The sequence below is a fragment of the Mytilus galloprovincialis genome, chromosome 4, assembly GCF_965363235.1.
Source record: "Mytilus galloprovincialis chromosome 4, xbMytGall1.hap1.1, whole genome shotgun sequence".
Lineage (NCBI taxonomy): Eukaryota > Metazoa > Mollusca > Bivalvia > Mytilida > Mytilidae > Mytilus > Mytilus galloprovincialis.
Window position 1 is genome coordinate 8,274,551 of NC_134841.1, and position 26,595 is coordinate 8,301,145.

At 32.5% G+C, this 26,595-nt stretch overlaps 1 protein-coding gene and 1 long non-coding RNA gene across 2 annotated transcripts; both read right to left on the minus strand.

The window, feature by feature from the left end:
- Window positions 1-9,513: 9,513 nt before the first annotated feature.
- Window positions 9,514-11,964, minus strand: LOC143070481 (uncharacterized). Its single transcript, XR_012976540.1, has 2 exons — window positions 11,610-11,964; window positions 9,514-10,056 (listed from the first exon to the last, which is right to left on the minus strand). It is a non-coding gene; the product is annotated as an uncharacterized LOC143070481 (long non-coding RNA).
- A 6,878-nt stretch (window positions 11,965-18,842) lies between these two features.
- LOC143071281 (protein phosphatase 1 regulatory subunit 3B-like) lies at window positions 18,843-25,890 on the minus strand. The gene is made up of 3 exons (XM_076245490.1): window positions 25,734-25,890; window positions 23,294-23,441; window positions 18,843-22,622 (listed from the first exon to the last, which is right to left on the minus strand). Exons 2-3 carry the CDS (start codon window positions 23,322-23,324, stop codon window positions 21,613-21,615), a joined length of 1,041 nt encoding a protein of 346 aa, XP_076101605.1. The 5' UTR covers window positions 23,325-23,441; window positions 25,734-25,890; the 3' UTR covers window positions 18,843-21,612.
- Window positions 25,891-26,595: the final 705 nt, after the last annotated feature.

Sequence of the window (26,595 nt, forward strand, 5' to 3'; positions counted from 1 at the left end):
TACAGTAAACAATATTAGAACCGTCACATCCCTCGATGAAAATCAGGTTTCTTATACAGATTTTGTTAAGCCAATCCTACACTGGAGACTTGCATCAGGCTGTGTTGCAAACCAACCTGATGTTTATTTCAGTAGGGATTTTGCAATGCATATCTGATACTTCTAATACAACAATAACCACTGAGTAATGTGTTCTAATAGGTAAATAAATTTCTAATTTTGAAACTGATTTCAAATTTCACATGTATTTAAAGCACAGGTAGTAAAGGGGTTGAATTTTATCCAGTATAAACCATGCAAATATGCAGGATATTGTGACCCACAGTTTTATACTTAAAAAATGTTAACAAAATTTTTGTTTTAAAATGTGTAATATTTTTGTTCAGTATACCTTCTTTTGATTGTATGACTCTCAGGTGCTCATGAAATGATATTGTTTTGAGGTTTAAATAAGACCAGAATTTGTATGACATGGAAACTTACAGAAAAGCTTTTTTTTGTAGATTTATTTTTGGTTGCAATACTAGTAGGATGTATTGTTTTACATACACATTCTTTTTCATTTGTATGCAATATTGATGTAGGAAAGGTTGTCTGTCTTGGTTAGATTTTCCTTTAGTTGTGTTTCATTATAACGCTAAAAAGATCAAAGAGTTTACCCTAAGATACAAATGTACATATTTTTAATCTCCATGAAACATTCAACATTCCACATTAACACACTAATAAATTACACCTAAAAATGAGAAAGAATATGATGACTTGATTTCATAGTTCAAATTATGGTACGGAATAAAATAAGATTGAACCTCAAAACATCAGTAAAAATGTAAAGAGGTATGTGTATAAACTTGCTTATATGTAAGACAAAATCTAGTTTAATTTTCTGTATGGATTTAACAATCATAGGACCTTATGTAAATGATTAAATTGATGTAATTGGAGACAACTATTGCATAGAGCAGCTATTTTGTTAAGAAATACTCTGTTAACCCTTTTTTCAGTAGTTTTATGTTAGATGATCTAATTGAACATGTTCATTCAAATTTATTAAAACTTATTTTTCATTAAAAAGAATTAATCTGTATATCTTATAATTATTAATAAAAGTTTCATGGATAGGCATTTTCATTAATTTTCTTTTTATAAATTTCTGTTATATATTATTATATAGAACAATGATTGAGTAATGATAATTTTTTACAATTTGTTTTGTTTTTTTGTCTCTCATGCAATGAGCATTGCAGTAAACAAGACATTTGTTTTACTTTCCTTGTAGCAACAGCATTAACAATTGTAAATAATTTCAATCCCACTGTTATATAAAAGGAAGATCAAAATGTTTATCTAAATAGTTTTTGAAGAGACCTTGTTAGCCTGTGGTCACACTGCAGTGGTTGTATTTAGGTTTTAGAATAAGTTCTTTTACTTATTAATTATACATGATTATACATGATAGGTCATACTATTTGGTATGTGGATTGGTGGTCATATGGCCTTGTTCTTTGTTTTACACACCAGTAGTCAGATTCAGTTTTCCGTATGAGATCAGTTCCTCAGTATCTGTATGCATGTAGTCAGGTTAGTTTTCAGTATGAGATCAGTTTCTCAGTATCTGTATGCATGTAGTCAGGTTAAGTTTTCAGTATGAGATCAGTTTCTCAGTATCTGTATGCATGTAGTCAGATTCAGTTTTCAGTATGACACCAGTTCCTCAGTATCTGTATGCATGTAGTCAGGTTAAGTTTTCAGTATGACATCAGTTCCTCAGTATCTGTATGCATGTAGTCAGGTAAAGTTTTCAGTATGAGATCAGTTCCTCAGTATCTGTATGCATGTAGTCAGGTTAGTTTTCAGTATGAGATCAGTTCCTCAGTATCTGTATGCATGTAGTCAGGTTAAGTTTTCAGTATGAGATCAGTTCCTCAGTATCTGTATGCATGTAGTCAGGTAAAGTTTTCAGTATGAGATTAGTTCCTCAGTATCTCTACATGGTAGATTAATGATATTTGGTATGTTGATTGGTTGGTAAGAATAAGTCCATCTGTATTAAGTTACGTTGTGACTTTGACCTCAGTGGCTAATGTGTTTCAATCTTCTTCTACATATTTCATTAATAATATTTTACATAGTTGTGATTAATTCCTGTGCTGATTGTCAAGGATTTGCGACTTTTATCTAACACACTGTAACTGACTTTACCCTTGTAAAGACAACATGTTTATGGCATAATAGTAAATATACAAACACAAGTAATCATTAAATGCAATAAGAACTGTTCACATACATATAGTGGATTCATTTATTTTCGTGGGTATCAATTTTTTTTGGAGGGAGAAAAACCTGCCTTTTTCTGGATACAATGTGTATTTGATTTCCTAGGTTTGCCAAGGTCTGCATTCAACCCTACAGAAAATTAGGAATTCCTTGAACCTTTAACAACGTTGTTCATCTGTACCCACGGAATTCATGTGCGCCTAACTAATAATAATTTATCCAAAGTATTCTATTGACACAAGTGCAAAGTACTACCAACTAAAGCCAAACACTTCTGACAGTGAATTGATCTATTGCCTATTAAACAAATTCAATATTTCAGCAGATCAGCCGTTCAAGTGTGGCAACTCTTGTTAAAGATCACAAACTATATTATAGTCTCATTACAACATAGATGTGTTGTCACTTTAGATTTTTATGTATCTGTAGATATGTTAGTTCTAAAGGAATATTTTTTGTTATATTTAGTAGAAAATGTCAATTTGATTTTAGTAATTTACTTATGTTGAAATTTTGATCACAATCATTCTAGAAAATTTAATTCTTATTATTACATTTCACTAAACATAATGAATTATAAAGCTTTTCTGGTAAATGTGGCTATTACTTGACATCTGTTGTCTGCTATTATCCTTTAACTGTAAAACAAAATGTGTTCCTTATCAGATAGGTAAATTAAGGTAAATTAAGGCAAAACCATGCCACAATCATCCACTGTTAGTGTCAAGTTTGAAAATATGTTAACCAACAGAAAAAAACAGTATTGCTGTATTTGTTTAGAATATCTGATATTCTGTATCTGTCCTTTTTTTTTGCAAATTCTTAATTTTTTGAGATAATGGTTTTCTCGATGAATTTGCATGTATTTAATTTTGCGGTATTTCCAAAAACATCAGTACAAAAGTAACGAAAGTTGTAACAATAAATACATCACGAAAAATAAGTACATATACAGTATATGAAGCCAAATGTACTAAGGTGAAATAGTCCTAATATAGTCCTTTTTCAAGTTCATGTCTAATAGCTCTCATCTTTCTACAAGACTACCATCTGAAATTACATGACATATGCATATCAAGTTAAGGGAAATAATGAATGGCAAGTCCTTTGATTAAATTCCTTATATTTCATTCTATAGGACAAACATGGTCACAGAGACCATTCTTGATAGTCATATGATTTGGATAATGTTGACTTTTAGTATATATTCAGGTGAATGATCTCTGTAGAGTCTCTTAGTTTAAAGTGATTTTTGTTATATAAGAATGATATTTTATGCATTGATATTTCTAGAATTCAATCTTCTTACATAGGGCATTTTTGTTGTACATTTCTTCAACACTATGGTACTCTTATGCTTGTGATTTCATGTTTACACTTCTCTATATAAATAAAAGAACACAGTAGTATTTACTCAGAAACTTTTTGTTGTTTTATGTATTAATTTCTGCACTCAGACTTGAAAAACTGTCACTTACTCAAGGGTGAAGGTTCACAAAGGCTAAGTATTAGCACATAATTCTGTAAAACTTTGATTCAGAACTAAAAGTTTAAAACATCTAAAGACAAAGTATATAAAAATATCTGAAGAATCAAAGTTCTGACGCATAAGAACATTATGATTTCATAGATAAACACTCTCTTAAAAAAATATTAATTTTGATGACCTTTTCGGATAAATTTTAATAGTTTTTTGTCGAGCCTTTGACTTTTGTTGCAGAAAGCTTGACATAAGGATAGTGTTCCAGCAGCGGCGGTGTTAACTAACTTCTTAATAGCTTTATATTTTGGAAGGTGGAAGACCTGGATGCTTCATGTTACAAAGTTTCCATCAGTCACATGTCCAATGTCCTTGACCTCATTTCCATGGTTCAGTGACTTCTTGAAAAGATTTTTTGTAATGTTAAATTTTTTCTTATTATAAGTAATAGGATAACTATATTTGGTATGTGCTTACCTTGCTAGGTCCTCTTGCCCGTCAGACAGTTTTCACTTGACCTCGACTTCATTTCATGGATCAGCTAACAAGGTTAAGTTTTGATGGTCAAGTCCATATCTTAGATACTATAAGCAATAGGTCTAGTATATTTGGTGTATGGAAGGACTGTAAGGTGTACATGTCCACTTGGCAGGTGTCATCTAACATTGACCTCATTTTCATGGTTCAGTGGTATAATAAAGTTTTTGTGTTTTGGTAAGTTTTCTTTAATATACTGTATGCAATAGGTCTTTTATATTTGGTGTATCAAAGGACTGTAAGGTGTACATGTCCAACTGGCAGGTGTCATCTAACCTTGACCTCATTTTCATGGTTCAGTGGTTAAAGTTAAGTTTTTGAGTTTTAGTCTTTTTTCTAATACTATATACAATAAATAAACTATATTTGGTGTACAGTATGGAAATATTTTATGATCTATATGTCATTGGCTCAGGTTTTATTTGACCGTGACCTCATTTTCAAGCTTCATTGCTCATTGTTAAGTTTTTGTGTTTTGGTCTGTTTTTCTTAAACTATAACCAATAGGTCAATTATATTTGTTGTATGGAAGAATTGTTAGCTGTACATGTCTGTCTGGCATGGTTTATCTGATTTTGACCTCATTTTCATGGTTCATTGGTCAATAATTAGTTTTCTTCGTTGATGTAAAGTTTATGTGACAGTTGTAATAAAGCTTTATATTTAGAACTATCAACATAATATCAATGATTAGTAAAAGAAGGCGAGACATTTCAGCATGTGCACTCTTGTGTTTCAAACAATATTGGCCACAAACATGGACTACCATGAAATTTGTTTAGGATGTATATCTGATCCATATTCATCTGTGCATAATAAATCTTATTTTGGTTGAATAGTGTGACCAATGTTTTTTTAAGAAGGAAAGAAACCTTGCAAATGCATATAAACATGAACTTTGGCTATTGGTGACCTTCTGCTGATGTTTTTTATTTGGTCGGGTTGTTGTCTCTTTAACACATTCCCCATTTCCATTCTCAATTTTACTTTGGCTAACATCCTGTCAATTATACTTTCGAAGCTGTCAAAATGGTTTAAATGAACAGCAGAAATAATAGGGTCCAGTTAAACTAAACTTGCATATTTAAGATCATTATACAGGTTTTTGCATACTGATATTACAAAGTTTAATTTTTAAGTATTCAACAGGTTCATTTTTTTATCTGGTGTATTAAACCATGCATTAGAATGTTGTTTTTAGCTCACAGCAGCCCAAAGGGGCACCATATGAGCTAATGCGATCACTTGGTGTTTATCTTCTTCTGTCTGGGTACCTATTTCAAGAAACTTCTCCTTTGAAACTACTGGACCAAATACCTTCAAACTGTAACGGAATGTTCTTTAGTGTATCTTATTTATGAATAGTATCCGAAGTTTTGATCCATCATCAAACATGGCGGCCATAAGAAAAATGGTAAGTCAATGCTATTTGGTATTCAGTTGTAATAGCATTGACCCACCTCATATCCATGTAGATTATCTGTCCCCCCCCCCCTCATTCAGGGTTTATTGACTTAAATTTGTTAGATTTAAAGCTTATGAAATTAGATCCTCAAACTGAGGATTCAGAATTAGTGGTAATATGACTGAGTTTTGAAGTACAGAACCAAAAAATGCTGTACATTACCGGTAGTAAAAAAAAATGTTATGTTAATTTATATAAGATAGGGGAATAATCCATCTTACTTTTGAAGTACATAATTTTATGATTGTTATCTCCCCTTGTATGTCCAAAGTATTTGATTTACTTTTTTTTTTTTTATTAAGATGTGATTTGATTGCTAATGAGACTAAATGATTTAGACAGACAGTTTTTGTGACCAATTTCAACCAAACATGGCTTGAATGTTTCTTAGGGTATCTAGTATGAATTGAAGTTCATTATTTTTTCTCACTTAAATTACCAAACAACATTGGTGCTATTGCTGAAAATAGACCATACGAGTTAAAATGTAAGTACTGGGAGTTGAATAATATGTGTAATACAATTATACTATAGTTTGAGAAAGTTAAGTTGAAAAAGTGCCACACTATCACAATCTACTGCAGATGTCTATGAGTTTATTCATTATTACTCCTTTTTATTAGCATTTTTGCTCTTTATTTTGGAAGCTGTCTTAGATGAAATCAATTATTAACCTAGAAAAGATTTGCAACTTTTGTCACAAAACAACATAGGGTTAGTGATCTGGCAGCGGTGGCTGTGGTGGCTGCTTCAGTGTTTACTAACTTTTTAAAGCTTTTTTATTTTTGAAGGTGGTAGTACTGAATTCTTCATACTCTGTTGTATAGATGCCTTTTGTTATGAAGTTTCTGTCTGTCATATGTCCATTATCCTTGACCTCATTCTCATAGTTCAGTGACTGTAATGTTAATTTCTCTGTTAATAATTATTAGTAACAGGATAACAATATCTAGTATGTGCGTACCTTGTAAGGTCCTCATGTCTGTGAGGCAGTTTTCATTTAACCTTGACCTCATGCCATGGATCAGTGAAGAAGGTTTTGTGGTTGAGTCCATAACTTAAGTAATAGATCTACTATATTTGGGGTATAGAAGGATTATAAGGTGTGCATGTTCAACTGGCAGGTGTCCTTGACTTCATTTTCATGGTTAAGTGATTTAAGCTAAGTTTTTGTGGTTTGATCTTTTATCTAATACATGTACTATATATAAGAATAAGAATTTTATTATTATAAAATCCAAACAATAGGATTGTTACTAAATAAACAAACCAATACAAAACAAATAAACAGACAGACAGACAGGCTAAAAGACAAAATGATAGACATTAATCCTTTCCTAATTTTTTTTTTTGCATACTTGATTCGCATAGGATTTTTTCAATAAAATGCTGAAAATATGCTATAAAGTATTAAAAGGCATTGCAAAAAACAACTATTTCATCAAATAAATTAAAGTCAGATTTTCTTATGATATTCCTTTTCATATTGGAAACAAATTTTATTAAGTCTACTGCAGACTCTTTGTAGTCAAAGCATTTCAACTGAGGTACTACACAGGCGTCAAGAGGTGTCATTATGGAGTAAATGGGGTGGTGTCAAAAGGCGTCATTATGGAGGAAAGAGTTAAACAATACAAACATGTAGCATTGAAAAAAATAAATAAAGATTATTGATATATTGTATTAATTATAATACTATTTTTGACAGCATGCCTCCTCTATGAAATTATCAATGATATATAACATTATAAGAAAATGTAAAATCAAATTTGTTTTCTTTACTCATTGAATTAAAACTGGGGACAATATTAGAAATTTCATTAAACAGGTTGATCCTAGTTTTATTAATTTTTATACCACCAAAATTTTGCGGTCTTATATTGGTATCACGTTGGCGGTGTCTGCGTCGTCGTCAGCGTCGTCCAAAGACGGATGGTTTCCGGATAATAACTTCAGTATAAGAAAATAAAAATGAATAAAATTTAAAGGTTATGGGGCAAACAGTCAAGGAATAAAAGGCCAAAAAGGGTCTAAAAACAAGCATTTTTGTAGTTTCAAGACAATGAATTTTGTAAAAGTGTATGAATCATTCTGAAATTATACCACAAGATTCCACACTACTAAGGAATGGTTAGGATTGACTTTGGGGGGTTATGGCTCAAACCATTTATGAATTAGGGGCAAAAAGGGGAAAAACAAGGTTTTTTTCTGGTTAAAGGACAGTTAAGACAATTTGAATGCAGTGTAAGGGAGGTAATCAAAAAGTAATACTTGAACTACTTCACACTACTTTTAAATGTGTGTATTTGAAATTTGCCAATATATACAACTTCAGTATTAAAAAACTCCATTGGAAATTTGCCAATAACTTCAGTATAATAAACTACATTGGAAATTTGCCAATAATTTTAGCATAATTGAAAATTTGCCAAATACTTTAGTATCAGTAAATATAAATCTTTGAAATTTAAACACAAAGTTTGAAACCACAAACAGGAAGGTTTGGATTGATTTGGGGGTTATGGTCCCTTTGGTTTAGGAATAAAGGGTATAAAAGGGGCCCTAATAAGCATTTTTCTAGTGTCCAGACAATATCTTGTGGAACAGTGTATAGAACTGTTTCTAGAAAATTATTATTGTCTTGAGATCATTAGCTGTACATTTATTTTTAGAAGTTACAATTAATAAATATTAATTTTAACCATGACTATGTCATTTCATATTTTTAGCTCACCTGGCCCGAAGGGTCAAGTGAGTTTTTCTCATCACTTGGAGTCTGTCGTCGTCTGTTAACTTTTACAAAAATCTTCTCCTCTGAAACTACTGGGCCAAATTTAACCAAACTTGGCCATAATCATCATTGGGGTATCTAGTTTTAAATGTGTCCGATGACCCGGCCAGCCAACCAAGATGGCCGCCATGGCTAAAAATAGAACAATGGGGTAAAATGTAGATTTTGGCTTATAATAGGTAATATTGTTTATCAAGTCTAGATCTATATGCCCTGAAATTTTCAGATGAATCGGACAACCAGTTGATGGGTTGCTGCCCCTGAATTGGTAATTTTAAGGAACTTTTGCCATTTTTGGTTATTATCTTGAATATTATTATAGTTAGAGATAACTGTAAGCAGCAATTATGTTCAGCAAAGTAAGATCTACAAATAAGTTAACATGACCAAAATGGTCAGTTGACTCCTTAAGGAGTTATTGCCCTTTACAGTCAATTTTACCATTTTTTTTAAATTTTTGTAATCTTTTACAAAAATCTTCTCCTCTGAAACTACTGGGCCAAATTTAACCAAACTTGGCCATAATCATCATTGGGGTATCTAGTTTAAAATGTGTCCGATGACCCGGCCAGCCAACCAAGATGGCCACCATGGCTAAAAATAGAACATAGGGGTAAAATGTAGATTTTGGCTTTAAACTTTGCATGTCGTTGAATTGTTGAAAGAAAAAGATTGCAATTTATGAATATTTTATTGCTAATTTTCTATTCGAACAATTTTCATAAATTCCCTCAATGACAGGTAAGCGAGGTTTTTCAGGATATATAAAATATCTTTTATATCCTGACATTTCATACTCAGCCATTTTAAAATCGTAAAATTTTATACTGATGATGTGTTACTGTTGACAAACTTAGTAACAAATAAAATTATTATGGTATAATAAAGTTTGTGTCCTTTGAAACTAGCTACAAGATTGAAGAGTCACTGCAAATGAATATATATCGTAGTATAACATATGTGTACCACATGATAATTATTATTCTCATCAAATATGCTGGTAAACCAGTCATAAAACATTGAAGTGCATTTTACTCTTTTTCACTTTAAACCAGAAAATGTTTCATTTATGTACAAATGAAAAATGGAAAATACTGGTCTTCTTTGGAATAATATCAAGTAACTTTATCTTTGACCTTGTCCACATTTCATAAATCTTATTAAATGGCTTAAAGATAATCCAAGTATATTATCGGTTTATGTAGCAGTTCGAACACAGTATGAAAACTCAAAGGTGAGCTCTTCTATGGTGTAAATGTACTTTAAAATCTACAAAAGTCTTGGCTGCCTACCGAATACTTAATGCCCATGGCTGATGTATTATATTCTGTTAGTGAAGAAGTAGTAAAGATGTATATATAAGTCTATATAACATGTGAATAACAGATTTCATGTTCTGCTTTCAGAAAATGTCATTTATAATAACCCTCTAAAGGTCTTGAGGGTATTTTGTTTAAATATTGTTTTTCTTGGTGTTTTTGAATATCATCATGTGCCCATTTATCTCTAAAATTAAAAAAAGTATGTTAACATATGACTATATTAGTGACTCATCATAATTGTCCTTCAGCTATAGTGAAATTCAAAAACGTAATAAAAACTTTCTTCATGTAAATCATTAGTATGCATCCTATTTGTAGAATCATTTGTCTTTTGTCTTAGTCTGGCATTGCTGAATATGTTTTACTACACCTTAAATCTTAAGTTTTCTGTTATATTTGTATACCAAAAACATTGTGAAAACATGCTTTAATGTTTAACCCTGCCTCAATTTTGCGCCTGTCCCAAGTCAGGTAGGAGCCTTTGGCCTTTGTTAGTCTTGTATGATTTTTAATTTTAGTTTCTTGTGTTTAGTATGACGTCCATTATCACTGTACTATTATACATATTTTTTAAGGGGCCAGCTGAAGAACACCTACGGGTGCGGGAGTTTCTCGCTACATTGAAGGCCCATCGGTGGCCTTCGGCTGTTGTTTGCTCTATGATCGGGTTGTTGTCGCTTTGACACATTCCCCATTTCCTTTCTAAATTTTATTTAATGATCTCCATTAATAATAGGAACATAGTTTTCAATTCATGTTTGATTAAAATTTTATGACCAGCTTTGAATTCTAACGTTAATTTCATAAGATGTTTTTAAAATTTATATAGGTCAATGAGACAGCAACTCAACAATAAAAGTAATCAAGGGTCATCTATAGGACAACGTATATATAGAGTCTTAAAAATAGACAGATGTTTATACAAAATGTCAACAGTAGTGGATCCAGGGGGTCCCGGGATTGAACCCCTTTTTTACGATCAATACTTTGAAAGGGCGCATATGGATGGAACCACCCATTAAAAATTACTGGATCAAATTCTTTTCTATTCGATCCAGCATCATATTCAGAGTTGCTCTCAACAAGTGCTCACAAATGTGATTTCGTTAAGTTTGTTTCGATGTTTTGACTTTGTGGCATTTTTTAAACACCATTTTCGCTGAAATATACCGAGAGAAAAGGGTTACCGCTTATTTTACATCATGAAAATGGAAGAAATCTATGTTTATACAAGTTAACTAATCAATTTTGAAAATTGTAAACAAAAACAAAAGTAAAAACGGGGTTTAACGTTTTCTAACAACTGGTTTGTAAGAGAAGAGATCAATACTTCTTTACAGTACCTTGGACTTAAAATAGTATTGAACAATGTCATGCTTTTCTCAGAATAATGATGAAGTCTGTATGCTGTATACTGGTTGATACTTAGTATGGGAGAACATAATGTATTTTTTTAATTTTTTTTTTTATAAGTTTTATTGATGTCGGAACAGGAGGTGGGAGGAGGATTGCTGCTCTTGCTTTTTTTTTGCTTTCATTCTTTTTTCTTACCATTTGTATAAAGTACCAAGTTCTTTTAAAAGCCAATAACTGAAATATCCCGTCTTGACCCTGGGCAATATCTGACCATATCTTGTAACATTATATGCACGTAAATCAATGCCAGTTTTTCTTTTCGTCATACAGTAGTTCATAATTGATTAACTTTATTATAAGTAGCATTAATGTTAAACTTACAAAAAATCCATGTGTCGAAAATCTTTTATAAGCTCATTTATACTGTTCCTTTTTTTTTTATTTCAAGTTCACTGTCAAGGACGGTGTTAAATAAAAACCCGAACATTGTGATAAAGTATTAATGTCTATTTTTGCAAACAGCCCTATAAACTTAATAGAACCATGTTTTAAATCCTTCAAAATTTGTCTACGTTTACTTTAACAATGGCTATTTATATCGTCAAGGCCAAACCAATGGTCACTTGTCATTTGTACCCTTAGTTTTCAAAGTGCAAACGACAGCTCGTTTAGATAAACTACTGAATAGAATGACCTACCAGTAAAATTGAAACATTTTACAATTAAGGGAGATGTGGAATAAACGACAATCACAGCTACCAAATGAGATACTAGTAAAATCAGGTTGGTTATGATGTGTTTATTTATGTCGTTGGGTTGTTGTCTCACTGATAGTGATCACTATATCCCATATCTTTTTATTTGTATTTTAAAATAAAGTACAGTACATCTCACAGTTCTATTGTGTTTCATTACTTCCAGTCTGTCGAAACAGAAACAACAAATTCTGCCCAGCACGATGATATTAAACAGTTGTATAATAATATCAAATATAGTAGGTTAAAGGGGAAAGTACGTTGCAATGTTTTATTTGAAAGTAACAGACAGTAGTAGTTGAAAGATATCCAATTTTAATTTTACAATACCTTTATATAAATACAAGAAGATGTATGAGTGACAATGAGAAAATTCTCCATCCAAGTCAAAATTTGTACAAGTAAACCATGATAGGTCAATGTACGGACTTAACACGGAGCATTGGCTCACACCGAAGATCAAGCTATAAAGAGTCTCAAAATGATTAAGGTCAAACTCATTCAACCGGGAAAACCAACGGTCTAATAATAAAAAAAAAAAACGAGAAACGAGAAACACTCGTGAACCATATTAACAAACGACAACTACTGAACATCAGATTCCAGACTTAAGACAGGGGCAAACAAATGCAACGGGTTGAAACGTTTTAATAGGTACCAATCTGCACCCTTATCTGAAACCATATAAGTGTAACATCACAAAATAGAAAGACGCACTATAAAATATCAATCGAAATTGCTTAGCTCAATCATAAGACATATGTATAATTAACACACGTGAACATACACTGAACGAGAAAATTGGATCTATGACACAATGTAAATACAAAATCAATAAAATAAGGGGTTATATGTTAAACAATTTCAGAAAAAAAACCAACCATGACCTTTAACAAAATGCCGCCAAATATAATAATGTTCACAGGTAAATGAAAATAAATTCTCGTAAGGTATTCAGTATAAATGGCAACAAGACAGCAATCCAACAAAATACAGAGTAAAAGGACTGCTAGACATCAGCTCTTCTAATAATATGGTATTGTAGGATATACGTATGGATCTCTATGGTGTTTACGACAGTATATTAGTACAAACTCACGAAGTCGTCACCATCTGACTTTACTTTGCACGTCTACGTTAAAATGAATATTCTTTTTGAATTGTTTCACACACACATTTAGTCATACCGGATCCTGTATTAGCTTTTCCATACGATTATTTATATTGCTTATTGTTGAAGATCTACGGTAGCATATAGTTGTTTACAACCTCTTCCTTGTGTTTCTATATGTAGAGGTGAAGTTTAAGCAATTCTGCTTTTAATTTTGTTTTTGCTTTTTTAATGTTTTTTTTTTATACTTTCTTAGTAAACATATTTAAATGGTATGTGAACAACTATTCTTGGGAATAAACGAATGATCCGTCTGATACAATATCAATATAATTCTTCTTCTGCTATAGCAATGAGAATGAAATAGAACTGGTTAACCAACGTGTTGTAAATGTCGAATTTGTTTACGATTCAAGGAGAATAAAGAAGGTATACACAAATATACATGACCTTAATTAATCTTGATTAGGGTCTTTGTCTGGCTAATATCATTAAACCCACCTGTTTGTAGCTCAATAAATACAATGTGTACGTGACCTCTGAGTGGTAGAATGTATTTCGTCATTGTTTCGTCAGATTGAAACGAGCTATTTTTGTTTCCTATACTTGCTACGATGTTTTTGCCTTTATCATTATGTTGGTTCTGTTATGTCTAAATCTCCCACTTTCTGGTTATCATGTCTTAATCTCGGCTATCTGATTATCATGTCTGACTCTCTTCTGCTCCTTGATTATCATGCCTCTGCTTTCTGATTATCACGTCTCAGTGAATCTCCTGCACTCTGATTATAATGTCTGACTCTCTTCTGCTCTCTGGTTATCATGCCAGACTCTCTTCTGCTCTCTGATTATAATGTCTGAATTTCCTGCTCTCTGATTATCAAGTCTGACTCTCCTGCTCTCTGATTATCATGCCTGACTCTATTGATGAATTGTTATCATGTCTGACTCTTTTGCTCTCTTGTTTTCATGTCTGTTCTCTGGGTATCATGCCTGGCTCTCTTCTGCTCTCTGGTTATCATGCCTGAATCTCCAGCTCTCTGACTATCATGCCTAAGTCTCAAGTTCTTTGGTTAACATGCATGAATCTACTGATGACTTGCTATCATGTATGACTCTTCTTCTCTCTTGTTATCATGTCTGACTCTTTATCTCTCTATATCATGCCCAACAATCCTGCTGACTTGTCATCATGTATGACTCACTAGATTTCTGACTATTTATCATACCTGATTCGTCTGCTCTGTGGTTATCATGTCTGACTTTCCTGCTGACTTGTTATCGTGCCTGATTCTTCTGATGACTATTTATCATGGCTGATTCTTCTGTTCTCTTGTTATCATGCCTGATTGTTCTGATGTCTGGCTCTCTTCTGCTCTCTGATAATCATGCCCGACTCTCCTGGTGACTAATCATCATGCATGACCCACTAGATGTCTGACTATTTATCATGCCTGACTCTTCTGCTCTGTGGTGATTATTCCTGACTCTTCGGATTGCGTGTTATCATGTCCAATGCTCACTGTGTCATATTCTCATGTCTGCTATTGATATTTGTTATTTTAGTTTTTTACCTGATACTATTTGTTGTTTGGTATCATGTATGTCATTCATTGATGTCTGGTATACTGTTATGTATGTCACTCATCGACGTCAGTAATCATGTGTGCCATTCATCGATATCAGTTATCATGTGTGCCATTCATCGATATCAGTTATCATGTGTGCCATTCATCGATATCAGTTATTAGTTATCATGTGTGCCATTCATCGATGTCAGTTATCATGTGTGCCATTCATCGATGTCAGTTATCATGTGTGCCATTCATCGATGTCAGTTATCATGTGTGCCATTCATCGATATCAGTTATCATGTGTGCCATTCATCGATGTCAGTTATAATGTTTGCCATTCATCGATGTCAGTTATCATGTGTGCCACTCATTGATGTCAGTTATCATGTGTGCCACTCATCGGTATCTAGTATCATGTTATGTATCTCACTGATCGATGTCTGGTTTCATGTTATTTATCTCACTGAACGATGTCTGGTATCATGTTATTTATCTCACTGATCGATGTCTGGTATCATGTTATTTATCTCACTGAACGATGTCTGGTATCATGTTATGTATCTCACTGATGGATGTCTGGTATCACGTTATGTATCTCACTGAACGATGTCTGGTATCATGTTATTTATCCCACTGATCGATGTCTTGTATCATGTTATCATGTTATTTATCTCACTGATCGATGTCTGGTATCATGTTATGTATCTCACTTATCGATGTCTGGTATCATGTTATTTATCTCACTTATCGATGTCTGGTATCATGTTATTTATCTCACTGATCGATGTCTGGTATCATGTTATTTATCTCACTGATCGATGTCTGGTATAATGTTATGTATCTCACTTGCGTTTCATATCATTTCATAATATAACAACTGACAACATGCCTTACGTTGTCTGTTTAAATGTCTGGTATTGTTTGTTGACTGGTATCTTTCTGATCGTAATTCATGTATTTTAATTATATTTGCCGCCAATCTTTCCTAAAAATACTAAATTAAAAATGGGGTTGTCAGTTTGTTTTCGACTTATGAGTTGGATGTTCCTTTGGTATCTTTCGCCACTCTTTTACATTGCATCGCTATATTATCGAAAAGCTGTTTTATATTAAAATCATGATACAAGCACCAGGCCAGCAGAGAAATTGTTCAGAAAACACTTCAGATGGCGTTGACTATATTCTGTTTATGATCCTTTTGATCATACGGCTTCTTTGGTATTGATACATCCTTATAGCTTTTAGAGTTTTCGGTATATGTAAATTAATAAATAAAACTTCAGGCATATTAAAATTACAAAGTGTTATTTTCATTTTTAATGGTAAGTTAAAATAACCACTATGAATTATTAAGATGAGATATAAATTCAGTCGATAAATGAATGTACTCTGGGTAAATTGATTCGCAGAGAGAGGGGTTACTGAACTATGGTTACTGACCTTAGAATAGGTCACAACAGTCATTGGACTAGAAGAAATGAGAAATGTCAGGGTCAGTTAAGTAACGGATAACATAATGTATAATATAAATTTTTACAATCTGAGTAATCGTGTTTCTCTTTTTTATGCCAGTCGGAGACAGGTTTGGATACGCATTAAGCATTAAGCTAACAAAAGACCAAGGATTTCTAATAATTAAGATGTTGTCAAATTAGTTGCTGGTCGAGAACGTGACAGTATTGTGGTAAATAAGAAATAAAAAAGGAGGATTCTGGTAGCTCCTACTAAATCAACTACATATATGACTTAACTTGACAAGTAATATTAAGCTGGTAAACTTTAAAATGTTATCTCGAAGAAACTAACTACTAGTATCTAATCCGTATAAATATTTCTATCGAAGGTTAAGCTCACCGTTTTTTTTAATATGCAAACGACTTCAAGCAACGAAATTACATGTGAGCGTAGCGAGGTGCATTTGTTGACCTGTTTTATTTAAAAAACGATCAAAAGGGGGTAGCCCTCAGAGCCCTCTTCGCCCAAGAACTGACTGCAAGATCTTGTATGATGAATTCGTTTTATTCATCGCACTTAAACATATGTAAACTTAAAAAAAAAGGCAATGATCAGTCAGATTTAGGGGGCATGGTGCCCGGGCCCCCTTTTTGTGGAAAAAATATGGTTGGTTATTTAAGGAATCACGAAAGTGTCACTTATAAGATCCGCCACTGATGGCTTCTTTGCCTGGACCAGCAAAATAGAAAAAAATGCTATTTTGCCGGCTCTGATTATAATATCTTTGTGGCGGATTGGGGTGGTAGCCTCCCTCCCCTTTTCAGGGAAAACATTTGGTTGATTATAAAGGAAATCACTTAAGCATGACGGGAGCGGGTTTTCTCTTAGGTAGTCAGTGCCACCCCCCCTTTTCTGGATCCTCCACTGGTAATTACCGAATTAAGAACCTTCTCATCAGAAAGTGCAACATAAGTGCTGATAATATACCTGACTTGTATTAAAGAGTGAATTTTTTAGAAAAAAACTATGATTGTTTGCAATTACGGCAGTAAACAGGATGACAGCATTTATCAAGGAAGACGTGTTAAGTACAAATGAAGCACTCAGATTTCAACAACAGCAAGTCCCTAAAAAGAAAAGGCCACCACACTTCGTTATCTTATCAGACTAGCTAGGACAGTCCTCAACAAACCTTTTAAATAATACTTTTGTCAAAAATATGGTTGCCGTACCCTTTTGGTCTGGCTTTTCCAAAGCACAGCATATCATGTCATCCGACACCTTTACTCCTGTATGCTTTTTGTTCTTTTTTTAACAATGTTACAATGAGTAATTTGACTGTCGTACAAGTGAGAGGTTTAGTTAGATGTAAAACCAGGTTCAATCCACTATTTTGTACATAAGAACATGTCTGTACCAATTCAGGAATAAGACCATTGTTATCCATTCGTTTGATGTGTTTGAGCTTTGGGATTTTGCCATATGATTAGGGACTTTCCGTTTTGAATTTTCCTCTGAGTTCAGTATTTCTGTGATTAATACATGGTCTGATATTCTTGATTTTGTGGTATTTGAATGCTCCTTATTTTATACTCATGGTTATTCATTAATATGTATGTGTAGTCTTGAATATCGAATTTTATACACCTTTGTATCGCTATTTTACTTATTTGTACTTTGTGAGCAAAGTTTTTGTTTACTATACTGTGTGTACTGTCAACTTCACACTCATTTTGGTGGTGTTTTCATATGTTTATTTGCTAGCATGCTTGTTTGAATTTTGTGTTGTATATCTCAGGCCCATAGCCAGGAATTTCCAAGGGGGGGGGGGGGGGTTCGTTGGACTCATGAACTCTACTTTAACAGTCACAATTTGAACAAGACATTGACTTTAACAGTGCTTATTTGATTTCAAGGGGGGGGGTCGTCCGAACCCCCGAACCCCCCTGGCTACGGGTATGATATCTGATGAATTGTCTGTTTGTGTTTCTGCAGAACAAAACTATAAACGTTCATACAAGTGGTAAGTTTAGCTAGCTATTAAACCAAGTTTAACCAATCATTTACTTCAAACAATTCCTGTAATAAGTCAGACACATGATTTACATTGAGTGAAGTTTTTATGTTTTATTAATTTCCCATTGGAGTGTGGTATTTTGTTAATACTTTATGTTCAATATTGCATAGCCCAAATGTCAAAGTTAATGAGACAATTAAGAGGAGAAATTTATTCAATGAAAAACAAAGGTTGCAACAACCAATTTAACATATACATTTTGTTCAGTGAACACACAAGAGACACTAGTGAGGGACCTTTCTTGTCAATACAAATTGACAGCAATGATCTTTAAATCAGTGGAGACTGTTTCATTGCAATCATAAGGAATAATCAGGAGTTTTCATCAAGAAACTTGGTTATTTCGGTCTATCTCAATAAAGTTGACCTTGACCTTTGACACAGTAAAATGAGAATGAAAAGGGATCTTTTATGTATATCTCGTCTTGAACATGCATGACATATTTGCCACTGGACATTAAGCAACCAACAATCAATCAATCAATGTATGCATATCAGACTATATGTTCGACTTAAGTTTTGGTTTCTAACCCATATGTAAGATTCTAGAGTAAAATTCCATTCAACAATGACCAATCAGATGACCAGACTGTGTTGTTTCTGTCTGTTTAGTACTTGGTCAAGATAATAACAAACAAATAATACATTGTAACAACTTTTAATGTAAAATGCAATAACAGATCTTAATAGATTGTTCACACTTTTCAACAACTTTTATACAGCACACAGTTCCCATTAATATTGCAGTGGTAATTCAAAGTATATATAGAAGAAATATAGATTAAGTATATATAAGCATAAAATGATTTTAGCTACAAAAATTTATCACATTTTTAAAAATTTCTCTAGGAGAAACACATTGTAATTGCAAAATATAAATGGTTTATTTTACAAATGAATAAATAAGAACTTAATTAGAGGCACAACGAAACATCTCCTAAAACCACATTATAACAATAGGTGTACATGCATGTATTTCATTACTTCTAAAAAAAAACCACATTTTTGGTAGGAAAATGACCTTGCAACAATAACATGTCACACTCTTTAATTTGGCTTCTGGAGGTTCATATGTTAAGATAATGCATGAAGCCAATTATGAGGTAGTAAGATTTAGGGGTTTTCCAACTATTCATATTATAGCTCTGTATGAGTGCATGAAACATTAACAAGGCTAAGAGATGCTACATTGTACATGTACACATTAGTTTCACAAAATTCAACTTTAGCAATAAATAAATGAAAACATAACTTAGTATATCTGGCACACACACAACACATATTCACACACTGTGACACAATCATTGACTTTTACTTTTTTGCAAGTTATGTTTCACAAATAACTTTTGTACAAAAATATACAAAAAAAAATATATTCCTGCATTAAAATGCCCTTATCAGAAGGCTTATGAATACACTGTAGACTTGTCCATATACATGATATAAGCTTTTTACTGTACATGGTTTATGAAATCTGGCAATATGACATGTATGAGTTACATGTACATATGTATGAGTAAAATGATATGAACACACATGCACTTTTACCAACATGACAAACAAAACAATCTCTTGTAAATCAATACAAGTCACTGAAATATATATAGTTTAATATAAAATATTTCAAGAGTTGTTTGCCCACAATACCCGTTTCTTAATCATGTTAATGATAATGAAACTGAAAAAATGAAGGTACAGGAATAAATAGGCTTCAAATACTGGCACTGAAAATCTGGCAAATACATCTAGTGATTTTTCTCAAAACTACATGTAATCAAGTTTGATATATATATATGAATATATACTGGTATATATATTGTTATATTTGTACATTGTATATATATTTAATAGATGGAACCACATGTACATGTTTTGAATTACTGCAGTCAATTTAACCTCAGGACTTGAAAGCTACAGATATATAATTGTACAACATGAACTACGAAATGTACATGTATATATACTACTTGTACATTCACATTATACATCTACATGTAAAAATGTACAATGTATATCCAAAATAGGTAATTTCAACATGTAAATACTACTAAATAGACCCATTTGTATAATCATGATAATGCCCTATGTAATTTCATTGGAGGTATGTACATGTACATGTATACTAATTGGTGGTTAAGATAAAATGATTTGACCAGTGACACACACTTATAGTACAATATTTTGTTAATCTTTTAAGAGAATCTTAATTGATTTCAATGTACATATGCAGTACTGTTTTTGTGTATCTGTTCCACAATGGACTTAGCATGTAGATGAACAATTTAACTTGTAATTTGTATGGAAATAAAAAGGTACATGTAACTGTAATTGATTCTTTCAAGTTGCAAAAAATAGTTAATTTACAAAAATTTAGTAAAATTATTTTTTTTTTCACAATGTTTGTCATACATAATTTATACTATGTTTGTTAACCAACCCAAGGACACTGTTTGGCAGCTAATACATTGTTACAAAGTTGTTTTTTAAAATTCAATCTGATGTAAAGGACACTTAATATCAAGGACAGAAAAATCAATAAGCATGATTCATTCTATGTACATTATACTTCTAACCTTCCAGTATATCATATGGAAGCCAAAAAAACAGCTTTATTGATGTACAAAAGTGAAGGTGTATTGGTTTGTTTGGAAGACATCCAACTGTGGTCACCACTGGTCAACAACATGTACATGTATACAGGCAGTTATAACTTTGGGATTGACAAATCAATGACAACTAACACACATATTGAGAGCTTTTAAAAACCTTAAATGACTTTATATTTCACAAAAAACAATTAAAATTCAATTTGCTATATATGAACTGTACATGTAGCAAAGCAATATGCCAGAGTTAGCAATTAAATTAAGAATATATAATATACATCATATGCATTTAGTCCTGAAGATAATGTAAAGGGGTTTACTTATGAAACAGTATAATAATTAATAATGCATAATTGTAGCACAGATAATCTCAACTCTGCTTTTTAATACAAATTTGTCAAAATGAAAGTTGGTGATGAAACATGGTGTATTATGCAAAGTTACATAAATTATGGCACTACAAGTACATGAGAAAATACATTTTGTATGCATGTTTGAAATGAGAAAAAAATTCAACTTTACTACTTTGGATTTGTAATATCACAAGCTGAAGAGTATGAAAATGTAAATAAATATATGTAATTTTGGAAAATGGATTCAAACCATGAGCAAATTACGGAATTCAAATACTTAATATGATTAAAGCTTTATCCATTCATAATCTAAAAAAAAACAACCAAATATCTTCTGATATGATACATATATGTACTGCTGACTGCTGTACAGTATTTAAATTTTCTTTTCTTTGGAAAAATGTAAATTTTACTATAATTTGTCTTATATATAATCTCTATACACAAATAACTTCACCAGTATGGTATTGTTGTATCAACCTTGTTCCATGCAGCGTATTCAGTCCATGAGCCAACGTTCGTTAAAGGTTTATCTTCTATTATTTGTCCATCTGGCACAAAACTGCTTTCAGAACAAATTGTTATTTTATAGTTTTCTCCTTTCCTGTTATCCCAATACTGTTGCGAACTTGCCTCATAACATACAGCAAATTCAACAACTGAATTCCTATCCAAGTCTGTGGGAACATCAAACTCAAACGAAAATGTGTCAATATTATTTGAAGTTGAAGGCTGACCTGGGAGGAAAATACCTTCAAAGTCTAAATAATTCTCCCATGAATTAAAAGTTACTCGTACAAATACTCTCTTTTCAAATGATATGTTTTTAACTTTTATTGTTCCCAACACTTTGTAATCTCTAATAATTACATTTTCAAGTGACACACAGTTCTGTTCTAAAAGGTCTCTAAATGCCAAGTAATCTGATGCTGGCTGAGGGAAGTTTATGACTAGAGGAGGCTGGTCTGAGACACCAGCTGTAGCACCTTGACGCACTGCCGCTAAAACCTCTTCCTTTATTTTAGGAGGAACATCTGAAGGTTCAGTCATTATTTTAACACAAGCAAGTGCCATTCCTCGATGATCTGCAAACGACACTTTCTTTTTTGACTTGCCTGGAGAAGTTGGTGGTGTTGGTGAGCATGAACCTGTAGAAGTTGATTCTTCTTCCCCAGAACTGTTTATATTTGTAATAATAGGTTTTAATTCTGGACGATTTTTCTTTTGAATATTTGATTCAGATTTCCGTTGCTTCAGAGCACATAAAGAGGATGCAATTGCTTCATCCTTGTATACATATCCATTTAAGCTCAGCCTAGTATTGTCCAAGTGCTGAGAAAAGTTTAAGAATTCAAACGATGATGCAGGTGGACTAGAGGCCAATAAATACGATGTGAAATCAACAGGCATTGTTCCGAATTTAGCAAACGGAATCTGTGACTCCGACCTCAACATGGAGACACCTGTAATTAGAAAATGTGAATTATGCAATATCAAATATGTTAAAACTTGAACATGTTGAATAATTTACTGTACATTAACAAAATTATGTATTTCACTGGCTTTGTAAATTGTAATTGCAGAAACTATTTTTTTTTTCAAAATGTACATGATGTACTGCTTTCAGTGATAAACCAACAGATGCATGTACATGTATGAAATATACTTCTACATAGTCGGATCATCTGTACCACAAGTTGTTTGGTGTTAAGTTTTTGTCTTTGTATCAATATCTTCTCTCTCTACTAATGTACTTCGTTATTTGGTAACATGGTCATGATTGATCTAGTCTATTGTACATTTGAGCACTGTCAAATTTTAGATAATTCCTGTTATCCTTTGTGCATGTTGTATGCATTATCTTTTATAATAGAAATTAACATTGCATAAAATTCATATAATATAATAATCTGAATAGGTCTCTCTCAAATTGTTGATCACCACAGACAAAAATATTTTATAATAAAAATTCATTTTTTTGTTATCGATTATTCACTGTGTACACTGTTGAAGTACAAGTACATGTAGCAGGCTGTATTGAACTGCTCACAGTACTGTGACTCAAGCCCACACATTTATCAGCTGTTTAACAGATGTTACAAATGTATATATCTGTAAATTATTATGTTCTTACCTTGTTTGGCCTTGCTTATGAAATCAAACATAAACTCTTATTTATGGTTATTATTTCCGTCCTGCTGTTCTGTTGTATCTAGACGGCATATATTTTATGCAATGTACAGTACCAATCCTTTTTTTATAATCTGATGCTAACACAAATCCTGCAATACAAAATGTTCAATATTGAAATAGACAGCTCAGCTGATGTGAAATAAATACACTGAATGTACATATAATATTCCCAAGTGTTTTGAAATAATATGTTATAACTGCCATTGAAGCGCTTCTTTGAATATCAATATCAATTTCATTTTTTTGCAGCTACAATCTGAAACTCTTAGCTGACAATTTGTGTAATGACGTAAGAGCTCTCTAAAGCTCCAAGAAATCAAATCAATAAATGCCTACACAGCAATAAAATCTATGCATTCCCTGACATGCCTGAAGAACATTATAATATTGCACATAGTAGCATCTTATTTTTTTCTTTCAGTGTTTTATGGATTTACAAATGTAAGCATTGGTTGGTAATTCCTATTCCAAAGATTTTGCATTGTATAAAAAGAGAAATCCATTTTACATTGTACATAAAAATGACAATGGACTTTATAGTCATGATACATGTACATTTGTAGTACTATAATTTTAGAGGAAATTCGAATCCGAAGAATTCAATTCCATAAATTTTAATGCTCACTGACATTTTTTTTTTATCACTTTCTTACCAATAACAGGATGTAGTACAAATTCAAGTTTGTTAAATATATACCTTTAGAAAATTTGGTGAAAATCTGCAAGATACATTTAGATAATATTGTCTTACAAAAAGAGGGACGAAAGATACCAAAGGGACAGTCAAACTCATAAATCTAAAACAAACTGACAACGCCATGGCTAAAAATAAAAAAGACAAACAGAAAAACAATAGTACACACGACACAACATAGAAAACTAAAGAATAAACAACACGAACCCCACCAAAAACTAGGGGTGATCTCAGGTGCTCCGGAAGGGTAAGCAGATCCTGCTCCACATGTGGCACCCATCGTGTTGCTTAAGTGATTACAAATCCGGTAAATAGTCTAATTCGGTAGGTCATATTCATGAAAGGGAAGGGGATTGTAGTTACGACGTAAGGAACATATCCGATATCATTTGTGAAACGGTTATTCCATAACGGTCAACCAACTCGTGATGGCGTCCGTAAAATTTACGAAGGGATGATTTCAACTTCACCACTTATAATTTCATCAGTCACCAAACACATCCATCAGCTTGTATATAAAACATGATATAACTGTAAACATGCATGGCTTTTTTTTTAAGTAATCATGATTACACTTGAATCTTGCTTTGTAATCGATTACATGAACACTACTATTACTTATAAGAAAATGCTTGATTACTGATTATGTGACTGCAAAATGTAATCAATTACAGATAATTACAAATGTTTAAATACCCCATGTCTGATGTATGCTTTGAATACATGGTTATTTTAAGCTTGTAAAGGGTAGAGTTTAAATTTTGATGATGGAATACCTCTGTTATTTAAGATTAACTGTTCATGTCCTTTTTGTATTTTGTTTCCATTTTGTTGGTGATACATGTATGTTTTCAGTCTGCACGGTTAGCCACTAGTCCGATGCCCCAGACTAGTAAAAATTCATTCGGACTAGTAAGATTTTGCAAAACTTTGATATTTTGCAAAAACTCACTAGTCCGAATGAAATTTTACTAGTCTGGGGCATCGGACTAGTGGCTAACCGTGCAGACTGTCTATTGATTTCATGTTACTTTCCTTAGGCCACTGATTGCAATTATGAAGAGGGGACATACAATAAATCTTATTTAATCTCTTATACCTGTCCCAAGTCATTGACATCTATATTTAATTAAGGTTTCTTTATTTTGAGAAGTTGGTGTCAATTGCAGACCTGGGATAGTTATTGTTCAAACCTACCACATCCCATTCCAACCAAATTAAGTATCTTTTAACTTTATGTAATAATGTTCCAGTGTCCACAACGGGACCAAACATCATCTCAGGGGCTGCGGAATCCTATATATTTGCCTAGGCGGATCCATGGAGGGGTCTCTCATTTCGTGGAAAAAAATGATTTATATATATAGGGAATCACTGAAGCAACACTCGGACCCCCTTTTGAAAAGTTCTGGATGTAATAGGCTCCCAAGAAATATGTTTATTCATTCACCAATTCGGATAGATTTGGGAAAAGAATTGATCTGGAAAATATGATGCTCATTCAACAGGGTGAGGACAAATGCTACATGTGTATATGAACAAAATCAAAAACTTTATTTTTTATAAAATTGAGGGTTGTCGCGTGAACAGGAACTCACTAACTGCGACTAATCTACTGTACACTACACATTCTATTAAAACAATTTAACTTTCTCTGAGACATTTAAGATTTCTATCATTTACTTACTGTATCAAATGAAAGAGAAAATCCCAACCGCTCATATTCATTCCTGTACCTTCTTACACGTTTTTTCGAACTGACAGTTCATTTTTATTTCAGTCGACCTTGACCATGAATTTTCATTCAACAAAGTTCACGTGCCCAGATCTCAGACAACCAATCAAATCAGCTATACCAGGTAATAGCCAATCAAATTCCAGTAAAATAACCTGATCTGATCATCATAGTTGTGATAGTGTGCATGAGATTTGCTGATCAGCTGTGTATTTTCAGCTATCCACATAATGTCAACAGACACAATACAGCGAACAGTACAATCCTATAGTATAATATTTCATCCAGATTACATCAGATAAAATAAACTTCATAACAAAATTTTTTTTCCATTTCTGAAGTAGGCGCACGTTAAAAACTTGTGTTAATACAAAGTTGGAAAGTCCCTATATAACAGTAACAGTAGAGTGTATATATATAGCACTGACCCAGTAGTTGGATCGGTAGATTTTTCACCTGACTTTAATATGTTTATAGGACGTGAGCGTTTTCTTATGAGGTCTAGAAAAGCCTTGAGCCATACACAGGCATCATTTTGGCGACATAGAATTTTCTCTTGACACAACTAAACATTTTCAACAATCAAAAGCATGCAGGTTCTTGGGAACAGGACAATTTTTTTAAACTCTCCCCCTTTTTCTTCTACAAAATCCGTTTTTTTTATTTGGGTTTCTATTTTACTTTTAATTTATATATTCGAGGCGGGCTAAACAAAAAAATGTCCCGTTCCCAAAACCTTAGCAATCCTATTTTCTAAATTATCAGAAACAAATAGGCTAACTTTTTTTAAAAAGAAAAATGAATATTTGATCTG

Coding starts and splice junctions, on each gene's coding strand:
- LOC143071281 (XM_076245490.1), bottom strand. CDS start 23,324: ATGTTTGATTTCATAAGCAAGGCCAAACAAG. Junction 22,623..23,293: donor CATAAGCAAGGCCAAACAAG/GTAAGAACATAA, acceptor TTCTAATTACAG/GTGTCTCCATGTTGAGGTCG.